This window comes from Pan troglodytes, chromosome X (assembly GCF_028858775.2).
Source record: "Pan troglodytes isolate AG18354 chromosome X, NHGRI_mPanTro3-v2.0_pri, whole genome shotgun sequence".
Taxonomy (NCBI): Eukaryota; Metazoa; Chordata; class Mammalia; order Primates; family Hominidae; genus Pan; species Pan troglodytes.
The window spans coordinates 82099195-82121077 of record NC_072421.2 but is presented as its reverse complement, the minus strand read 5'-3'; the positions used below and the strand labels follow the sequence as shown (position 1 = coordinate 82121077).

General features: G+C 34.2%; 1 protein-coding gene across 7 annotated transcripts in view; it reads left to right on the top strand.

Moving 5' to 3' along the window:
- The window catches only part of HDX (highly divergent homeobox), a 183033-nt gene that overhangs the window by 49251 nt on the left and 111899 nt on the right, over positions 1-21883 (top strand). For 5 of the 7 annotated variants that reach the window (XR_010154765.1, XM_016943585.4, XM_003317538.6 and 2 more), the window contains one exon: positions 12772-12825. The exons of the other annotated variants lie outside the window; for them this stretch is intronic. Coding sequence is in view for 4 of the 5 variants with exons in the window: in XM_016943585.4 (XP_016799074.1) it covers positions 12772-12825 (54 nt within the window). In the remaining variant the exon portion in view is untranslated. The remainder of the gene's footprint in view (positions 1-12771; positions 12826-21883) is intronic. 7 annotated transcript variants of the gene reach the window in all.

Here is a 21883-nt window from a genome sequence, read left to right as displayed (position 1 = left end):
TGGTGTCGGCTATTAAAGACTGTCTTTCCAATCCTCTTCATTGCCTCTTTCAGTGATATTAAGTTAAAGCCAAGTACTGTGATTGATAACCTGATTTTTAGTTCTTATGAAGATTTGTGTGTGTGTGTGGATCATTCTTCAGTTTGGTATTCTTGAGCGGAGGACAATTGTTCCTTCTAATTGGCCAGTTTGCACTGCCTTTCTCTAATTAGCCAATTTTTGATGAAATTGTCTTTTAGTTGTTGAGTTGTTTGAGTCTGTCGTGTATGCTGAATGAATAGTCCCTTGTCAGATGAAGAGTTTGCAAATATTTCTTCTCATTCAACAGGTTTTCTATCCACTCTATTGTTTCCATTTCTATGGGGAAGCTGTTTAATTTAGTCCCTTTTATCTATTTTTGTTTTTGTTGCCTTTTCTTTTGAGGTCTTAGCCATAAAATCTTTGTCTACACTAATGGCTTGAAGTATTTCCCCTATGTTTCCTTCCAGTAGTTTTATATTTTTGAGTCTTATGTTTAAGGTTTTATCTTGAGTTGATGTTTGCATATTGTGATATACAGGAGTCTAGTTTCTTCTTCTTCATATGGATATGCAATCTTCCTAGTAGCATTTATTGAAGAGGGCATCATTTCTCTAACACACATTCTTACTTCCTCTGTCCTATTGCCTTATTCCCTTTGTGGATTTATTTCTGGTTTTCTATTTTGATCCATTGCTCTACATGTCTGTTTATATACCAGTACCATGCTATTTGTCCTTGTCATGTATTTTCAAGTCAGGTAAAGAGATGCTTTCAGCTGACTTTTTTTTTTTTTTTTGTAATGAGCTTAAGAGATCCTTCTGTTTGTGTCTTCTTCAATTTCTTTCATTAGTGTTTTGTAGTTTTCCTTGTAGAATTCTTTTGCCCTTGTGGTTAGATTTATTCCTAGCTATTTTTTGTAGTTATTGTAAATTGCATTGCCTTATTGATTTTTTTTCCTCAGCTAATTTATTATTGGATTATTGAAATGCTACTTATTATAATATGTTGATTTTCTGTCTCCAATTTTACTGAATTTATCTGATTTAAGAATTATTTTGGTGGATTTTCCGGTTTTTCCTAGATAGAAGATCAAGTCATCTACAAAGAGGGAAAATTTGACTTATTTTCCAATGTTGCTGCCTTTTATTTTTTCTTTTGCCTGATTACTCTGGATGGGACTTCCATTACTATGTTGACTAGGAGAGGTGAAAATAGGCATGCTTATCTTCTTCCAGTTCCCAGAAAAAGACTTTCAGCCTTTATCATTCAGTATGATGTTAGTTGCTGGTTTTCATATTTGTCCTTTGTTATGTTGAGGTACATTCCTTCTGGGCCCACTATGTTGTTTTTCTCATGAAGGGATCCTGAATTTTATCAAACGCTTTTCTGCATCTATTGAGACAACAAGGCTTTTGTCCTTCATTTTGTTGATATGATGTGTCATGTTAATTGATTTGTATGTGTTGAACCATCCTAGCATCCCTGGGAAGAATTCCACTTGATCATTTTGTATTATCTTTTTGATGTACAGTTGAATTCATTCTGCTAGAACTTTCTTGAGGGTTTTTGCATCTGTATTAATCAGGGTAACCGGCTTAAAATATTTGTTTTTTTTTTGCATCCTTGTCTAGTGTTGGTATCAGGGTAATGCTGGCCTTATATAATTAGAGAAAATTCCCACCTCTTCAATTTTATTGGAATAGTTTCAGGGGAAATTGTTTTACTTCTTCCTTGTAAGTTTCATAGAATTTGGCAGTGAAGTCATTCAGTCTTGGACTTTTCTTTTCTGGTAGAATTTTTTTTTTTTGTTACTGATTCAATCTCAGTAATTTTTATTGGTCTCTTCAGGTTTTCTATTTCTTTTTAAATTCAATCTTAATAGGTTGTTTGTGTCCAGAAATGTATCCATTTCCTCTAGGTTTTCTAGTTTGCTAGTGTATAGTTGTTCTTTATAGTCTCTGATGATCTTTTGTATTTCTGTAGTATCAGTTGCAATGTCTATTTTTCATTTCTGATTTTATTTATTTATGTCTTCTTTTTTTCTCTTGGTTAGTCTAGCTTGCAGTTTATCAAATTTGTTTATCTTTTAAGAATGCAACTTTTCATTTTGTTGATAGTTTATGTATTTTTAGTGTCTATTTTATTTAGTTCTGCTCTGATATTTATTATTCCTTTATTTCTATTAATTTTGTGTTTGGTTTGTTGGTGTTTTACTCATTTTTGAAGTTAATTCATTTAATACAATTCTGTCTAAATTTTTCATCTAGGCGTTTATTGCTTTAAACTTTTACATTAGCATTGCTTTTGCTGTACATATATTTGTTATGCTTTGTTTCAAATTTCATTTGTTTTAATACTTTTTAAGAATTTTCTCTTTAATTTCTTCCCTCTTTTTCAGAAGCATGTTTTTTAATATCCATGTATTTGTAAGTTTTCCAAAGTTCCTCCTGTTACTGATCTCTAGTTTAACTCCACTGTGGTCTAAGAAGATACTCTATATAGTTGTAATTTAAAAAATGGTTTTTGAGATTTGTTTTGTGTCCTAACACGTGGTCTGTACTGGAGAATGTTCCATATGCTGTTGCGAAGAATGTGTATTCTGTAGCCATTTGATGAAATATTCTGTAAATGTGTTTTAAGTCCAATTGATGTAATTTATGGTTTAAATACAGTATTTCTTTGTTAACTTTCTGTTTAGATGATCTGTCTAATGCTGAAAGTGGGGAGTTGAAATTCCTAACTACGCTTGTGTTGGAGTCTCTTCTTTTTTCCCCAATCTAATAATATTTGCATTGTATATCTTGGTGCACTGGTGTTGGGGGCATATATGCTTAGAATTTTTATATCCTTTTGCTGGATTGATCCCTTTATCATTGTATAATGACTTTCCTTTTCTCTTTTTATTGTTTTTTACTTAAAGTCTGTTTTATCTAAGCATTGCTACTCCTGCTCTTGTTTTGTTTTCATTTGCATGGAATATTTTTTTCCATCCCTTTACTGTCAGCCTATATGTGCCTTTATAGGTGAGATTGCTTTCTTGTAGGCAGTATATAGTGGAGTGATGGTTTTTTTTGTTGTTGTCCATTTAGCCAGTCTATATATTTTAAGTGGAAAGTTTAATTCATTTATATTCAAAATCATAATTGATATGTGAATATTTATTCCTGTCATTTTACTAGTTGATTTCTGGTGGTTTTTAATAATATCCTTTGTTCCTTCCTTTTTTTTAATTATACTTTAAGTTTTAGGGTACATGTGCACAACGTGCAGGTTTGTTACATATGTATACATGTGCCATGTTGGTGTGCTGCACCCATTAGCTCATCATTTAACATTAGGTATATCTCCCAATGCTATCCCTCCCCTTCCCCCCACCCCACAACAGGCCCGGTGTGTGATGATCCCCTTCCTGTGTCCATGTGTTCTCATTGTTCAATTCCCACCTGTGAGTGAGAACATGCGGTGTTTGGTTTTTTGTCCTTGTGATAGTTTGCTGAGGATTGTTCTTTCCTTTTACTTTTATTGTTTACAAATGTAATTGATAGTTTTCTGTAATGGTAACATTGAAGTCTTTTCCCTTTCTCATGTGTGTGTTTGCTCTTCTAGTGGGATTTATCCTTCATGTGTTTTCATGATGCTAGTATTGTCTTTCACTTCAACATGTCAGACTCCCTTGAACAATTTCAGGGTGAGTCTAGTGGTGGTGAATTGCAGCTTTTGTTTGTCTGGGAAATACTTTATTTCGTATTCATTTGTGAAGAATAACTTTACTGAGTATAATATCCTTGGCTTGCAGGGTTGTTTTTCTTTCAGCTCTTTGAAGATACCATTCCACTATCTCCTGGCCTGTAAAGTTTCTACTGAGAAATCTGGTGTTAGTCTGATGTGGGTTTTATAAAGGTGACTAGATACTTTTCTCTTGCTGTTTTCAGAATCTCTCTTTGCCTTTGACTTTTGACAGTTTTACTGTATTATGCCATAGAGAAGACCTTTTAGCATTGTATCTCTTTGTGGATCTCTGAGTTTCCTGCATTTGGATGCATAAATCTCTTGGTAGACTTTTGAAGTTTTCAGTCATTATTTAACTAAATAGGTTTTTTATTGCTTTGACTTTTTTCTTTTTTTGCCTTCTTGGACACAATAAAATTAAATATTTGGGCACTTTATGGTATTCTGTGTGTCATGTAGGCTTTATTCATTCTTTTTTATCTTTTGTTTTTTGTCTGACTGGGTTATTTCAAAAGACCTATCTTCCCATTCTGAAATTCGTTCTTCTGCTTGGTGTGATCTATTGTTGAAGTTTGAATATATTTTTTATTTGATTCCATGAATTTTTTAGATTTTTTATTTGATTCCATGAATTTTTCCAGAATTTCTTTTTTAAATGATATCTATCTTTTTAGTAAATTTCTCTTTCATATCCTGAATTGTTTTTCTGATTTCTTTGTATTATTTTTCTGAATTATCTTGTATCTCCCTGAGCTGCTTTATAATCAATATTTTAAATCATTTTTTCTGGTTTTCATTAATTTCTTCTTGAATATAATCTGTTGCTGAATAAATATTGTGATCCTTTAGAGGTATCATATTTCCTTGTCTTTTCATGTTATGTATTTTCATTGACATCTGATCATCTGGTATAACAGTTGCCTCTTCCAATATTTTTAATTTCCTTTTGTAGGGGAGCACTTTTTCCTGAAGATGTATCTATGGTGTTTGTTGTGTAGGGCACTTTGGCTTTCATTCTCGGTGTGTCCATTAGCATAGTCCTTGCATGATTTCCTCACCTGTAAACAGCATCAGTAGTGTCTGTCATTTTCTCAGTGCTTAGGGTGTGATTTTTAGTGGAGACTATGTTGAAGTTTTGCTGGGAACAGAGACATTCAGATGGGCCTCAGTGGCTGTGGCAAGCTGAGTCTGCTTGTCCTTGGGCCCCAGGGCAGTATACTCTGGCACTGGTATTAACAGATACAGGTGTGGTGATTCTTGGGCCTCCAGCCAGCTTCCTCAGGTGCTGGCCATGTCCTGGATGGGTGGGTGAGTCCTTGGGACCCTGAGCAGCAATGTGGCCTGAGTGATGACAGCAGCCATGGCAGGACAATCCTCTGTCTCCCACACAGTTCATCCTGCTGTTGACAGTGGCTGTGATGGGCTGGGTGGACCTGTCCTCAGGCACTCAAGAGTAGTGCCAAATGTGGTGGATGGGGTGGGGTAACCTACAGGCACTGACAGTGTGCTCAGGCATTGGGATGGATGAAGCTGAGCCAGGAAGGCCTGTCCTCCAGCCCTCAATGGTGTATGCAGGCACTGGCTGTGGTAGGCTGGAGCATGGTGATTGCCAGGCTTTTACAGAATGCTTGGTGGGGATAGCAGTGGCTGTGCTGCAGCTCTGCTGCTGGGGAGGGTGAGATTGTTTTCAGTGGCAGCATCCTGAACAGGTGGCTGGGTAGCAGGCATCTCAGTCACAGGTGGGAGTTGTAAGTATGGCAGCCTTTTCTCAAGGTGCTATTAAATGTGAGGCAGCCCTGATACTAGAGGCAGAAGGATTACAGCCAATGGCTTGTGCTTCAGCCCTGGTGGTAGCAGTCAGCATCACTGCCCAGATTCATGTGGATGATGAAAATTAGGCTTCAGGGATTCAGAGATGCAGGAGCTGTTGGAGAGGCAGGGCAGGAAGCAATCCGGTAGGGACTGGCCTCTCAAAGTGGCATCTTGGTGTAACTGTTTAGGACTTGGTGTGTGTGGGGGACCTGGTGTGAGCTCCCTCTCTGGAGCAATGCTGTCACCTCATCTTCAAGCAGCTTCCTTTGTTAGTTTCAGGGCCTAAGTGAGTTGAAGCACTTTCCATTGGCTAAGATTGCAGGAATCCATGGTAGAAATGTGTACTACTGGGTGTCACTCGCTTATTCTTTACTTGTATTGGGGAACCTCTCTAGGCTCTTAGCTCCCACTGGCCCAGTAGGCTGCTTTGCTCCCTTCTCCTTCCTTGCCTTAGGTGTTTTGTCACTTCTTTGTTGAATTCCAGCCTTCTCTATTAGGTGATCTATTCAAAGTGTGATTCTCTACTTGCTGTTTTGTTTCTTCTTTGTGGAGGAGGTGTATACCAGATGTCTCTAGCCAGCCATCTTGAAGCCCCTGCTCTATGTGGCTACTTTAAAATATCTAGATTTTCTAGTGTCATTCCGGCATCTTCCAGAACCCTTAGCTGCTCTATATATTCCTCAATTAGTAATCTCTTTCCCCAAGGGTCCATGGGTCTTCAGTCTCTCTGAGGTTTTCATGAGCTTTGTTCACTGCTTCTCACCAATTCCACTAGCCTGAGATCTGAGATGTGCCACTATTGGCTGTCTAAACTCCAAATTAGGAGATAAAGAGACAAATTCCTCAGGCAGACCCCAGACAGATTAAAATGTTGCAAATTCAGTCCACCTCACACTCTCTTACTCACAGAAGAGACTGGGGATCAGGCCACCACACTTCCCCCAAACTGTGCCCTGCCATACCAGGAAAGGGTGCAACAAGGCAAATAAAAACACTGTGAAATCTCCTACTATTTTGAATGTGACATTTTCTTGATTGTACACTCAATTGGTTGCTGTGAATATGGTTTCAAGAACTAGTATAAAGTTGTTTCAACTAGTCACTAGTTGTTTATTTAATATTTACATGGGAGGACAAGGATCTATAGCTACCTAGGCCTTCATCTTGCTTACTTCTTTCTGCTGGTTTTTTTTTTTAATTACAGAATAAATGTATCAGTCCATACAGTGTTAATGCAACAAACAGACATTGTGTTTGATTTATTTTAAAAACCTATCTTTTGGTTCAGCATGTAGTCATATGCAAAGAAAAGATACAGAGTTGTGATTCGTGGTAACCATTCTATTCCAGCCCAGTAAATATGGGTAGCCTGACAAAAGCAATAAATCTTTTGTTGTTTGATGAACTGATCTCTGAATGTGCATGTAATACACTGCTTCATTTCAACTATATAAATGTATTTAGAATTTAAAGCTAACATTGACAATTTATATTCTGAAATTAGTAAAGAGCTTTTATATTTCCCAAATTTCTATTTTTTACCTGAGTAGAATTAATATAATATTTTATTTACAATATGCTAGAGAACATAATTTTAGGGGCTCTAGATTTGTGATTGTTTATTCTTTAGTGCCTTTGGATAAGAAGATAAACATTCCACATATTAACTTACATTATTTTATTTTTATCTTCCATTATTTTTAACAGGGAATAACTCAAGAATCAGTAGGACGAATTTGGTTTGTAATGTTACATCTGAGTACCTTTTATAATTCTGAAACATCTTAGAATTTTATAATTCTGAAACATCTTAGAATTCTGGTTTCCCTGATTTTAATTTCTTGTAGTTTGTAAAATTTTACTACTATGTATAAAAACAAATTTCAAATAGCATTTTGGTTTTCAATTAGATGAACTTTCCAGGCTAATAGTTTTCTAAGCACCAGATTTCTATCACATAATAGAAGAAAAATTCATACGCTTAAAAATATGTTAGTTGTTTATCCAAAAGTTGTAGCATTGAAACTTTAATTTATAAAGGCATTCTAATTTCTGAAAACTTTTCTGAAGACTTTGTAGAGAGAAAAGAGGAAAATATTTTATATACACCAAGACATCTTTTTTTCTTTGCTCCAGAACACATTGTTCTCAATCATAAATAATTTACTCCCCTCCTCCACAGCTCCTTACCCCATGCATTAGTCTCATATATATTGTCACTCTTGGCTTTTTGTTAAATTTCAGCAAATTAGAGCTAGTGAATAATAAATGCCCAAGTTAATTCAATTAGTCAATCAGTAAATATTATTGAGTGCTATCATATGCCCAGCAATGTTCTCTGTGCTGTACACCTCATAGTTGAAAAAAAAATTAGGAAACTCTGCCTATTAAAGCAGAGTGATTGATAGGTTTCTATGCTCAGCTAATACTAAAACAACTGATGGAAAGCTAAAACACTGATTTATGAGTCTCTTACTGCTGAATTCTTTTGAGAGGTCTGGTTATTTCTTGATTGCTTCATTTAATCAAATACCATTTAACAAAATGCTAAGTAATCAAATACTCCATTTTCCTGGCTCACATAAAATGCAGTATATATCAGATAGTAGCTTTTCTAGCCTCATAAGTTGGTCTCAGATTTTTAAAATAGGATGTTCAGCATATACATAGAATTGTCTTTACAACATATTTTTGAAATCAAATGAATATTTTTAACATATAATCTCTGTGTGACTACATAAAATAATTAGAATAAATTTTTAAAACTTGGTATTTTGCTCTTGACAATCTAATAATCTAGCAGAAACATTAAAGCGGATTCATATGTGGGGTCTAAATTGTGTAAAATAAAACAGCAAAAATTCCTTTAAGAATACCTAAATCATCTATAAAACTTAACTATTTGCATGCCTTCTTATGAATGTACAACCATGTACAGTAATGAAGACATATCATATATAATTGATATCTTGATATGTAGAGTCTATTTAAAGTATGATTTTACATGAGACTGGCAAGTGTGTTATAGTTGAATTCACGAACCTTAAGTATACATTTGATGTGACTCCAGTATACATCTAAATAAGTGCATTATTTTCGTTGTGTATCCACTCTTAGCCATGAGATGCAGATTTCCAACAGTAAGTACACTTTCATTTACTTTTAAAGTTGCAATTCTCCGTTAGCTCCAGCAGACCAGGCACTCTGGGAAGCAGTTAGCCATAACAGGACTATTTCCATTATCTCCAGACTATTTAGTTCTCTTCTATCTTACACATAAGGCCTTTCTTCAGTAGTGTGCCTTATATTTCTCTTCTTAATTCCTACCTCCTTACCCTGGTTCCAAGCCTGAATTACTTCTCTTCCAAACTATTATAATAGTTTTTGTGCTTCTTTAATTTACTGTACACACATAGACATCTAAGATTTGTACTGTATAAAAATACATTTCTGATCATACCATACGTCTGTTTGAATGCCTTCAATGGCTACCTATTTTCTACAGAATTAGATATAAATGCACTTTGCCATTCATGATCTCCACACAGGGACCTTAACTCCCCTTTCTAGTTCTAGTTGAACTGACCATTCCCCAAATACATCCTGTCTTTTTATTCCACCGTGCTCATGCCATTCTTTTTTTTCCCCTAAAAGACTGATGTTTTTTATTTCTGTTAGAGTTCTACACATCTTTTAAGATTAAGCTAAGTTATCAATTCACAAGTAGATGTAATTTTGTCATATTTTGAGCTCTTGTTGCACTTTAATTATTGTACCTCCCTTGTGACATTTAACAGTTTTCTTTGTAGTAAAGACATTCATGTACCTGTCTTATCTCTTACTCTCAAGCAATAGTTCTTGCTGCCTAGGAAATTATCTTTTACTGATCTTTTATTTCCTGTAGCACTCTAAAACAGCACCACATATAGAAGAAATACCTGACTGGAAAGTTATATATACTTATTTCAGTAATGTTCGATTTTGTCAAAAGTTTTTGAAGTTCTTTCACAATTGCTTTAGGAGCTGGCGGAACTTTTTTAAATGCTTCAGTAGTGACAAATAATTCTCATTTGAGGGAACATTTGATTTTAAAAAATAGCCAGAATTTATTCTAAGCCATGTTTAGTGACTAATATGAATGTTCAATTGGGGCTGTTATATTTTCAGTTAAAATAAAAGGAGTGCAATGAGACAAAATCTCTGGGTGAGGCATGAACTGACAATTCTAAAAGGAAAGTTCCCAAAATGCTTTGAATAATGTCAACATCATTGTAATGAGTTTATAACACTCCAAATTTTCTACTTGAAAATGTACAGCACTCTTTTGGATGTGTATGTTCTAATATATTTGTTAAATCAGTCTCATCTCGTTGAAGATTTATTTCATAGTTTTCCAAACCAGTCTGTTTAAAGTGAGTTTGGAATTGAAATATCATTTAAGTGAGATGTGTATTACCCGTCTAATTTGAATATTGCATTTCATAGCTTTTGGTGAATGAGAAATATACCATCAATATTTCACCAAATAAAGCTTCCCAAATTTGAGGAAAGACATTTATTCAAAAAAGCCTACAAATTCAATTACTCTGACCAGCTGTTCCTGAGTTCTACCAGAAATGTAATGAACTGAACAATGGATTTGAAGTAAACATGAGAGATTAGTTAAATATAACATCTGAGTATCATGTAACTGCTGACACAGAATTATAAAACAAAAAAGTGAAACTTCTTCCAAAATCAGATGGAATTTATAATATTTGCATACTATGTGCTTATAGGAGTTTTGTATTTTCTTCCTTACACACAATTGACTTAAACAGAAAACCACATTTTATATTTCTCAAATGTATAGTCAGTGTTTATACAAATTCTATTACAATGTTTGTTGTATCATCTTTATCATTTCATATGTAATATTTTAGCAGTTACTGGTTTAAAGTTTTGTTTTGTTTGTAATTCATTTGGTATATCATATATTTTCTAGAAATTCTATATGGTCAATTCTGAATTATTTTACTAATGGAAAAGAATATGTGAACAGATAATCCAAAACACTTGGTATCTATATTTTTTCTAGATTATGTTATATTATTTAAGCAGATGTATTTCCCTCACTGAGGCTAACAATGAATTTTCAAACCCTAACACACATTGGTGGGATAAAAAGAAAAAATACATTTTGAATAATTTTTAAGAATAAATTTCTTATCACCTTCAGCTCATCATTAAAAAATCAATTATTCACACCTTCTCATTAACCCCTAGCATTCCAGTTAATTGCTATTTTACTGTAATAGTATTTTATCTTGAGTAAAAATACTTTTTATTTTTCCTTAAAAGTATTATTTGGAGTTTATATCATGTTTAGCTTATTCCTTGCATTTTGGCATACTTGTAACTCAAAGTAAAATGGCAGGTCTGGTGGCCAGGAATAGTAACAGCTTACCTGAAGTTTGAATAACTGAGAATATTAATTTACTATTCACATTGATCATCACTCCTTGTCAATAGGCATAATACTATTTAGGTCATTACTGCTTATAATTTATGAAAAACATTAAATATTTTATTGAATGCCTTGTTCTCACTTCAATGACCTACTGAGACTGATTTGCCTTGTCAGTCTCTCAGGAGGTATCTGTTTGGAAGGGAAGGAAAGAGCAAGTGAGAGGTACACCCCAATTCTTGTGTGTCCTATGATAAAACATAGTTAAGTCCAGACTAACCTGAACCACAGCTAACAGACTACCTTTGTCTTTGTAAATGCTCCCTAAAATCCCATTAGAGTAGCATCTGTCTACCTGTGTAGCAATGCTGAGGTAATAAGGTGTTACTGGCCATTTGTCTTAGTGGTTTCTACCTAAAAAAGGACAACCATACTGTTGAATAGGATTTGTAGGAAGATTATTTCAATTTTGGGTGTGAGTACTTAGGTAGATGAGAATGTATTGAACTTGAATATATCCACAACTACCGCAATACCCTGCCCCATTAGTAAAGGTCAACATATTTCACCATTTCTGGGAAATTATCAGAAAGTATTTGCTCAAGTATAAAATACTTGTATAATATGCAAGAAATATCTCCTCAAGATTGCAACATTGCTAAACTTTACTACCAAAACTAGACACTGGGACATAATTGAAAAAGAACAAATTTTATCAAACACATTTTTATCTAGAGAGGTTTGATGTATATATAATAATGATTAAAGGTTTACTTTTTCTTTTTCAATCATACATTATTTATGCAAAGAGAATATTTCATTAAACAAATGGGCTTATTAAAATATACAATTCACCTTTTTGCAAGAAAGAGTATAGGGCATAGTGAATAGACTTCTATTGAGGCCACTATTTGGAGAAACATTGTTTCAGTCATTTATACTGTAGGTCTAAGATTTGTATTAAGAAAACACATGTAGCAATAAATCCATTAGTCAGTGCTGAGTTTACAAAGTAAATAGAGGTAATGTGTTTAAGTAGTTTATAGTGCACATCATTCATTATGAAGTCATCTCTTGCTTTGTGGTAAAGCCCTATTTAAAATGTGACTACAGTAGTCCTCCCTTATCTATGGTTTTGTTTTTCATGGTTACAGTAACTTGCAGTGCAGTACAATAAGATATTTCGAGAAAGGCCACATTCACATAACTTTTATTACAGTATTTTGTCATAACTGTTTTATTTTATTATTATGTTCATTTCTTAACTAATTTATAATTCAACTTTTTCATAAGCATGTATGTATAAGAATAAATATAGTATATATAGAGTTCGGTACTCTCTGCAGTTTCAGACATCCACTGGGTGTCTCAGAGTATATTATCTGTGGATACGGGGGCCTACTCTATTCTATACTTCTTGTAACTTCTTCACTTCAAAAAGCATTGAATTTTTATTATAACAAATGTATTATCTATAGATTTTAAAACTTGCAACAGAGTCCCAACAATCGTAGGGCCCCCAACAATGCCTTAGAACCTTTTTTTTTGAATTCCCAGAAGTCTGCCCCACTTTTCAATTTTTTTCACCAAAAAAGACCCCTTAAAATCTGTTGAGTTCAATAAGGAAACAACATTTTATACTTGGGGAATATGTTCTGAATGCAGATTTATCTTGAAATAGTGTGTGAAATCTTTGGTGTTGATCAACATTCCAAGTACTGTCAATAAATAGCTTACTGAGATTCCATTTATTGTTTTCACAGATTTCAGGAAACCTTACTGTGCCTTGGATTACAGGGTGTTCTAGAAAAAGAGCAGTAAGTAATCTTTCATTTAAAGCAGCAAATGGGTTTCCCCTTGTGCTGTTAGTAAAAATGCCATTGAGAAAATTGCCATATTTGTAAAGCTGGCAAAACTGAACCTTGATAGGACTACATTGTCTCAAAGGACATTTTTCAAGATCATAATATTTACATATACTGCAAATGTAATCTTAATTATAATGTAGTACTCAGCACACCATATAATCCATGGGCAGTTTTCTCAGTTTTAAAAGTGACTCCAAAATAATTCATAAAATATGATTTTTCTACATCTAATCAACCCAATTAATTTGATCAATTGAATTATAATTTATATAAAATATCTCAATCAGTACTGCATAATTTAATTTACTATTTTCTTTTAGTGCAAGTCAGTATTTAGAAATGATGAGTAATTAAGGTTTACCAATCTTATTTTGTGCTCTAGATTTCTGACACAACTGTTGTAATTTTTAAAATGTCAGTATAACAGAACTTCAGTAAAATTGTGCTTCCTCAAAGAATCTCATTCATTTTTGTGTGTAAGACCAATAAATCTGCATTTTGGCAAATATCCCAGGAGATTTTGATGTGACTGGTCCCTATATAGGAAAAGATTAAGAGGCTTTAATCATAAAAGATACATGAATCGACTTTTAGAAAGACAAATAATCCAAAGCAATCCTAAGCAAAAAGAACAAAACAGGAGATATCACATTCCTGACTTCAAACTATACTATGAGGCTACAGTAACGGACACAGCATGGTACTGATACTAAAACAGACACATAGACCAGTAGAACAGAATAAAGCACCCAGAAACAAAGCTGCACATCTTACAAATGTCTGATCTTTGACAAAATCAACAGAAATAATAAATAAGGAAAGGACTCCTTGTTCGATAAATGACACTGGAATAACTAGCTAGCCATGTGCAGAAGAATGATACTGGAACCCTACCTCTCATATGAAAATTAACTCAAGATGGATTAAATATTTAAATGTAAGACTGAAAACTATAAAAATCCTAGAGGAAAACTTAGGGAATACCCTGCTCAACATTGGCTTTGGCAGAGAATTTATGGCTAACTCGCCAAAAACAATCACAATAAAACCAAAAATAGATAAATGGGACCTAATTAAACTCGAGCTTCTGCACAACAACAAAAAAATTATGAACAGCATAAAAAGACAACCTACAGAATGGGAGAGAATATTTGTAAAATATGCATCTGACAAAGGTCTAACAGCCAGAATCTACAAGGAACTTAAACAAATCAACAAGCTAAAAATCAGTCTAAATAAAAATGGGCAAAAGACATGAACAGGCACTTTTCAAAAGAAGGTATACAAGAGGCCAATAAACATGAAAAAAACGTTGAACATCACTAGTCATCAGAGAAATGCAAATGAAAACCACAATGAGATACCATCTCTCACCAGTCAGAATAGCAATAATTAAAAAGGCAAAACAAAAAAACAAAACAGAAGAAAAAACCAGAACTGATTCTCCTCAGTCTATGGAGAAAATAAAATACGCTGTTGCTGGGAATGCAAACTAGTTCAGCCACTGTGGAAAGCAGCTTGGAGATTTCTCAAAGAACTTAAAATATAACTACCATTTGACCCAGCAATGCCTCTACTGGGTATATACCCAAAGGAAAATAATTCATTCTATCATAAAGGCACATGCAGCCATATATTCATTACAGTGCTATTCACAATAGCAAGGTCATAAAATCAACCTAAGTGCCCATCAACAGTGAAGTATATGTGGTACACATACACCATGAAATACTATGCAGTCATAAAAATGAATAAAATCATGTCCTTTGCAGCAACATAGATGCAGCTGGAGGCTATTTTCGTAAATGACCTAATGCCAGAACAGAAAACCAAATACCGCATGGTCTCACATTTAAGTGGGAACTAAACATTGAATACACATGATCCCAAAGATAAGAACAACAGACACTGGGGCTCACTAGATGTGGGAGGGAGGGAGGGGGTGTGGGCTGAAGAACCACCTGCTGGGTACTATACTTATGGTCTGGATGTGGGATCATTGGGACCTGAAGCCTCACTGTTATGCAATTTACTCATGCACATGTACACTTTAATCTATAATAAGAGTTGAAATTAGAAAAATAAGTAAATAAAAAGAAAGATAATCCAAGTTATTTTATAATGGATAGGATACATAAAAATGAAGCTAGGACTTCAGTATTGGCCAAGATTGTCTAATTCCTTCATCCATTTTCTTCCCCAAAAAGTAGAACTATAAACTGTGAAAATAATGTAAGAGGCCACCAAAGGAGAATTCTGAAAGGATGAAAGAATAAAGTGACACATTAGGGACTCCAGGAATTAGAGGAACTACAGGGTGTCTTGGTCCCCCACTTAACATTAAAAGGGGATTCAAGCTGGGAACCTCATGTCTCCCACCTTAGCAATACAAGAAACCTTTGGTAGGCTCATTCCCCATCCTCCATCTGCCACCAGTTGGAGCAGGAATCTCAAGAACAAAATGAAGTGAGCCTGGCAACTCTGACAAAGAAGATTAACTGGAAGTTTTGCTGACAATAAGCAGTCAGGAGAGCTACTCTCTGTTCCTGCTAGACCAGGACATTCTCTCCCTCATCAGAAGACACCAGGCAGTAATATCAAGGAAGATACTGACACAAAGAGTAGCTTAGTCTCTTGACTCCTGGAAGCAAGATAATTACTTCCTCTACCTAGAGATAAAAGTGGCTTATTGGCAACAGGAAGAGGGACCAAGCCACAATGGGCAACTAGTCTAAAAAGTGTGCTATGTATTCCTGAAGGATGGAGATTCCATTTTCCACCGAAGGACACTAGTTTGTTGGGCAACACCAATGGGGGTAGGTATCTCCCCACATGTGCCCGGTCTAGATCAGCTCCTTCTGTCCTCTTAGGTGGCACCAGTAGGGATTACTAGAAGCTCTAGTGGAACTAGGTAAATCAAGCAGATGAAAATAACACCACAGAAGTTATGAAAGTTGAACTATTATTGGAACCATAGCCAATAAAAGTAGGCCAGGACTTGCATGTTAAACATAACCTGGTGACTGCCTGCAAAATGTTTTTAAAAAGCCAAGCATGATTATGTGTGCCTGTAGTCCCAGCTACTTGGGAGGCTGAGGTGGGAGGATTGCTTGAGCCCAGTAGTTCAAGTCCAGACTGGGCAACATAGCAAGGTCCTGTCTCTTAAAAAAAAAAGTCTCCTAAGGTAGTGGCCAAAGTAGACTGGAAACAATTCAAGATTGCTCCTTGAATTAAATTATTGCCTTTATTACTATATAATGTTTGCCTTTGTCTCTTTTTACAGCTTTTTGCTGAAGTCTGTTTTATCCAATATAGATACAGTTACTCATACTTGCTATTGGTTTCTATTTGCATGGAATATCATTTTCCATCCTTTAACTTTCATTCTATGCATATCTCTACAGGTGAGCTGAATTTATGTAGACAGCATATAGTTGGATAAATATATATGCATCCAATACTGGAGGATCCACATAGAGCAATTATTACTAGATCCAAAAGGATAGATAGACTGTAATACAATAAATGTTGAGAACTAGAATGCCTCACTCTCAGTATTGGACAGATCATCTAGAAAGAAAATTAACAACAACAACAACAAAAACACGCAATGCATTTAAACTGCACCATGGACAAAAAAAAAAAAAAATCCCAGCAAACATTTACAAAACATTTTCATCCAACAGCTGCAGAATACACATTAATCAGCACATGGTGTATTCGCCAGGATTAACTATAGGTTAGGACACAAGACAAGTCTCAACACATTTTTAAAAGTTAAAATCGTATCAAATATCTTATCTGACCACAATGGAATAACACTGAGCATCAATAATAGAGAAACATTTGAAGCTATACAAATACATAGAAAATAAACAACATGCTCCTGAATGACTAACAGGTGAAAGGAGAAAATAAGAATACAATTTTAAAATTTCTTGAAACAAATGAAAATAGAAACACAACCTACCAAAACCTATGGGTCACAGCAAAGGCAGTATTAAAGCCAAGTTAATAGCAATAAATGTCTACATCAAAAACTAGAAAAAAATCAAATAATAAGTTAAAATGCATTTTTCTTAAGTAAGTAGAAAATCAAGAACAAGCCAGATCCAAAATTAGTAGAAGGAAAGAAATAATAAATAATAAAGATCAGAGAACTAAATGAAATGGAAACTAAAAAATATATAAAATATCAATGAAACAAAAAGTTTTCTGAAAAGATAAGCAAAATTGACAAATCCTTAACTAGACTAAGAAAGAAATAGAGAAGACCCAAGGAAATAAAATCAGAAATGCAAAAGGAGATGTCATACTGGATACCAAATAAAAAGGATCATTAAAACTACTATGAACAGCAACATGCCTAAAAATTAGAAAACCTGAAAGAAATGAGTAAATTTCTGGATACATATGACTTACTAACATTGAACCAAGAAGGTAAAGAAAATCTGAAGGGACAAATAAAAATAATGAGATTCAGTTAATAATAAAAAGTTTTCCAAAAAATAAAAGTCCAGGATTGAATGGCTTCATCACTGAATTCTACCACACCTTTAAAGAAGAATTATTACCAGTTATTCTCAAACTATACCAAAACATCGAAGTGGAGTTAACTCTTCCTATCACATTCTATGTGGCCAGCATAACCCTGATAACAAAAGCATACAATGATACAACCGAAAAAGAAAACAACAGGCCAATATCACTGAAGAACATAGATACAAAAATCCTCAATAAAAAACTAGCAAAATTAATCCAATAATATATCAAAAAATATGCCATGATCAAATGAGATTTATCCCAGGAAAGCAAGAATGGTTTAACATACACAATCAGTAAACATGATACATCACATGAATAGAATGAAGAAAAAAACATTATCTCAATAGATGCAGAAAAAGCATTTGATAAAATTCAGCATCCATTATTTATTTGAATTCTTGATAAATTAAATATAGAAGAAAATACTTCAACACAACAAAGGTCATATATGAAAAATTCACAGCCTAAATAATACTGAATGGAAAAAAGGTGAAAGCCTTTCTTCTAAGAATTGGAAAAAAACAAAGATTCCCACTTTTATCAATTCTATTCAGCATAGTACTAAAAGTCTTGGCCACGGTGACTAGGTAAGATTTAAAAAAAAGGCATCCAAATTGGAAAGGACAAATTAAAATTATCCTTTTTTAACAGACAATGTAATCTCATACATAGAAAAACTTAAAGACTCAAACACAAAACTCTTAAAACTGGTAAGCAAATTCAGTAAAGTTGCAGGATACAACATCAACATACATATTCAGTAGCATTTTTATGTGTAAACAACAAACAGGATGAGAATTAAATCAAGAAGACAATGCTATTTACAAAAACTGAAAGAAATAAAATACCTTGAAATAAATTTAACCAAGGAGTTGAAAGAACTGCAATTAAAAAAAACAAAACATTGATGAAAGGAATTGAAGGATACACAAATAAATAGAAACACATTCCAAGTTCATGGACTGGAAGAATTAATATCATTAAAATGACTATACGGCCCACAGGAATCTACAGATTCAATAAAATATTTATCAAAGTGCCAATGAAATGTTTTATGGAAATAGAAAAAATAATCCTAAAATTTATATGGAACCAAGGAAGAGCCAGAATAGCCAAAGCAATACTGAGTAAAAAGAACAATGCAGGAGGCATCACACTACCAAACGTCAAAATATGCTACAAAGCTGTAGTCACCACAACAGTATGGTTTTGATATAAAAACGAACACATAGAACCATAAAACAGAGGAGAGAACACATAAATTAACTCACGTACTTACAGCGAGATGATTTTTGACAAAGGTGCCAAGAGCACTCGCTGGGAGAAGAAAGCCTTCTATAAATGGTGATGGAAAAATTGGATATTCACCAGCAGAAGAATGAAATTAGACCTCCTCTCACACAAAAAATAAAAATCAACTACAAATGGATCAAATACCTAAATGAGAGACCTCAAGCTACAAAGCTACTAGAAAGAAACATAGGTAGTGTGCTTCAGGACATTTTCCCAACAAATAGAACAAACAGCAGGTCAGGAAAACATTTTATCAATAAGACCTCAAAGGCACAGGCAACAAGAGAAAAAATAAGTCGGATTGTATCAAACTAAAACGTTTCTGCATAGCAAAGAAAACAACAGAGTTAAAGGTCAACCTAAAGAATGGGAAAAATATCTGTGAACTGCTCACCCAACAGCAGATTAAGGTCCAGAATATTTTTAAAAACTGCAACATCTCAACAGAAAAAAAATCAAATTTTTAAAGAAATAAGTAACCTGAAAAGATATTTCTCAAAGAAGACAAAAAAATGGCCAACAGGTATGCTGACATTATACTGATTGGGCAAAAGCTGGAAGCATTCCCCTTGAAACCCAGAGCAACACAAGAATGCCCCCTCCCACCACTCCTATTCAACATAGTGCTGGAAGTCCTGGCCAGAGCAATCAGGAAAGAGAAAGAAATAAAAACCATTCAAGTAGGAAGAGAGAAAGTCAAACTATCTCTGTTTGCAGATGATATGGTTCCATACCTAAAGAACCCCATAGTCTCTGCCCAAAAGCTCCTTTATCTGATAAATAATGTAAGCAGAATACAAGATACAAAAGCAGTGTACAAAAATCAATAACATTTCTATACAAAAACAACATCCATGCTGAGAGCCAAATCAGGAACACAATCCCATTCACATTAACCACAAAAAAAACCCTAAGAATACAGCTAACAAGAGGGGTGAAATATCTCTACAATGAGAATTACAAAACACAGCTGTAGGAAATCAAAGATGACACAAATAAATGGAAAAACATTCTATGTTCATGGATAGGAAGAATCCATATTGTCAAAATGGCCACCTGCCTAAAGCAATCCACAGATTCAATGCTATTCTGATCAAACCTATGACATTCTTCACAGAATTAGAAAAATCTGTTTAAACATTTGTATGGAACCAAAAATGATCCCAAATAGCCAAAGCAATCCTGAGCAAAAATAACTAAGCCAGAGGCATCACATCACTTGACTTGAAACTATACTAGAAGACTACAATAAGCAAACTGTCATGGTATTGGTACAAAAACAGACACATAGACCAATGGAACAGAATAGAGAGCCCGGAAATAATGTTGCATACCTACAACCATCTGATCTTTGACAAAGTTGGCAAAAACAAGCCATGAGAAAAAGATTCCATATTCAATAGATGATGCTAGAATAACTGACTAGTCACATGTAGAAGATTGAAACTGGAATCCTTTCTTATACAATATAAAAAAATTGACTCAAGATGGATTAAACACTTACATATAAAACCTATAACTATAAAAACCCTGAAAGATAGCATAGGAAATATTCTGTACATAGGACTGAGCAAAGACTTCATGATGAAAATGCCAAAATTAAGAGTAATAAAACCAAAAATTAACAAATGGGACCAAATTAAACTGAAGAGCTTCTGCACAGCAAAAGGAACTTTCAATAGAGTAAACAGACAACCTACAGAATGGGAGAAAATATTTGTAAACTATGTATCCAACAGAGATCTAAATGTCAAGAAACTATAAGGAACTTAAACAAGTTTATAGGCAAAAAACAACCCCATTAAAAAGTGGGCAAAGAACATGAACAGTCACTTTCAAAAGAATATATACAAATAGCTAAAATGCATATGAAAATGCTCATAATCATTAGAGAAATGCAAATCAAAATCACAACAAGATATCTCACACTAGTCAGAATAGCTATTATTTAAAAATCAAAACATAACAGATGCTGGAGAGGTTGTGTAGAAAAGGGAACACTTATACACTGCTAGTAGGAATGTCTATTAGTGCAGCCATTGTGGAAAGCACTTTGGCGATTTCTAAACGAACTTAAAACAGAATTACCATTTGACTCAGCAATCTCATTATTTAGTATATACCCAAAGGAATGTACATCATTCTACTATAAAGACACATGCATGTGTATGTTCATCACAGCAATATTCACAATAGCAAAGACATGAAATCAACCATAAGTGCCCATCAATGGTTGACTAAATTTAAAAATGTGGTACATATACACCATCATATCCTACGTGGCCATAAAAAAAAGGCAATATGGATGGAGCTGGAGGCCATTACCCTAAGCGAACTAACATAGGAACAGAAAACAAAATACCACATGGCCTCACTTACAAGTGAAAACTAAACATCAAGTACATATGGACAAAAAGAAGGGATAACAGACAATAGTACCTACTTGAAGGTGGAAGGTGGGAGGAAGGTGAGGATAAAAAATCTACCTATCATATACTATGCTTATCGCTGAGTGACAAAATAATCTGTACTCTAAACCCCTGTGATATGCAACTTACCTAAATAGCAAATGTGCACACGTATTCTTAACCTAAAATAAAAGTGTAAACTTAAAGTTAAATTTAAAAAAAAGAGAGAAAAAGAGAAGAAAGAAAGAAAGAGGGAGAAAGAAAGAAATCGTCAACAAGTATATGAAAAAATGTTCAACATTACTAATCATGAGGAAAATACTAATCAAAACCACAATGTATTAACACCTTACTTTATTAGGGTGACAATTATCAAAGAGACCAAAAAAAATCACAAATACTGGCGAGGATGCAGAGAAAAGATCTCTCTTATAAACTGTTGGTGGGAATTTAAACTAGTACAACCACTATGGAGAACAGCTGGAGGTTTCTCAAAGAAATATGAGTAAAACTACTATATGATCCAGCGATTCCACTACTGGGTAGTTATCCAAAGGAAAATAAATCATTTCATAGAAGAGACATCTGCACCAATATGTTTATTGCAGCACTAATTCACAATAGCCAAGATATGGAGTCAACTTAGGTGTACAACAACAGATGAATGGATAAAGAAAATGTGGTATATATACACAATTGAATACTATTCAACCATAAGAAAGAATTAAATTCTGTCATTCATATCAACATTGATGGAACTA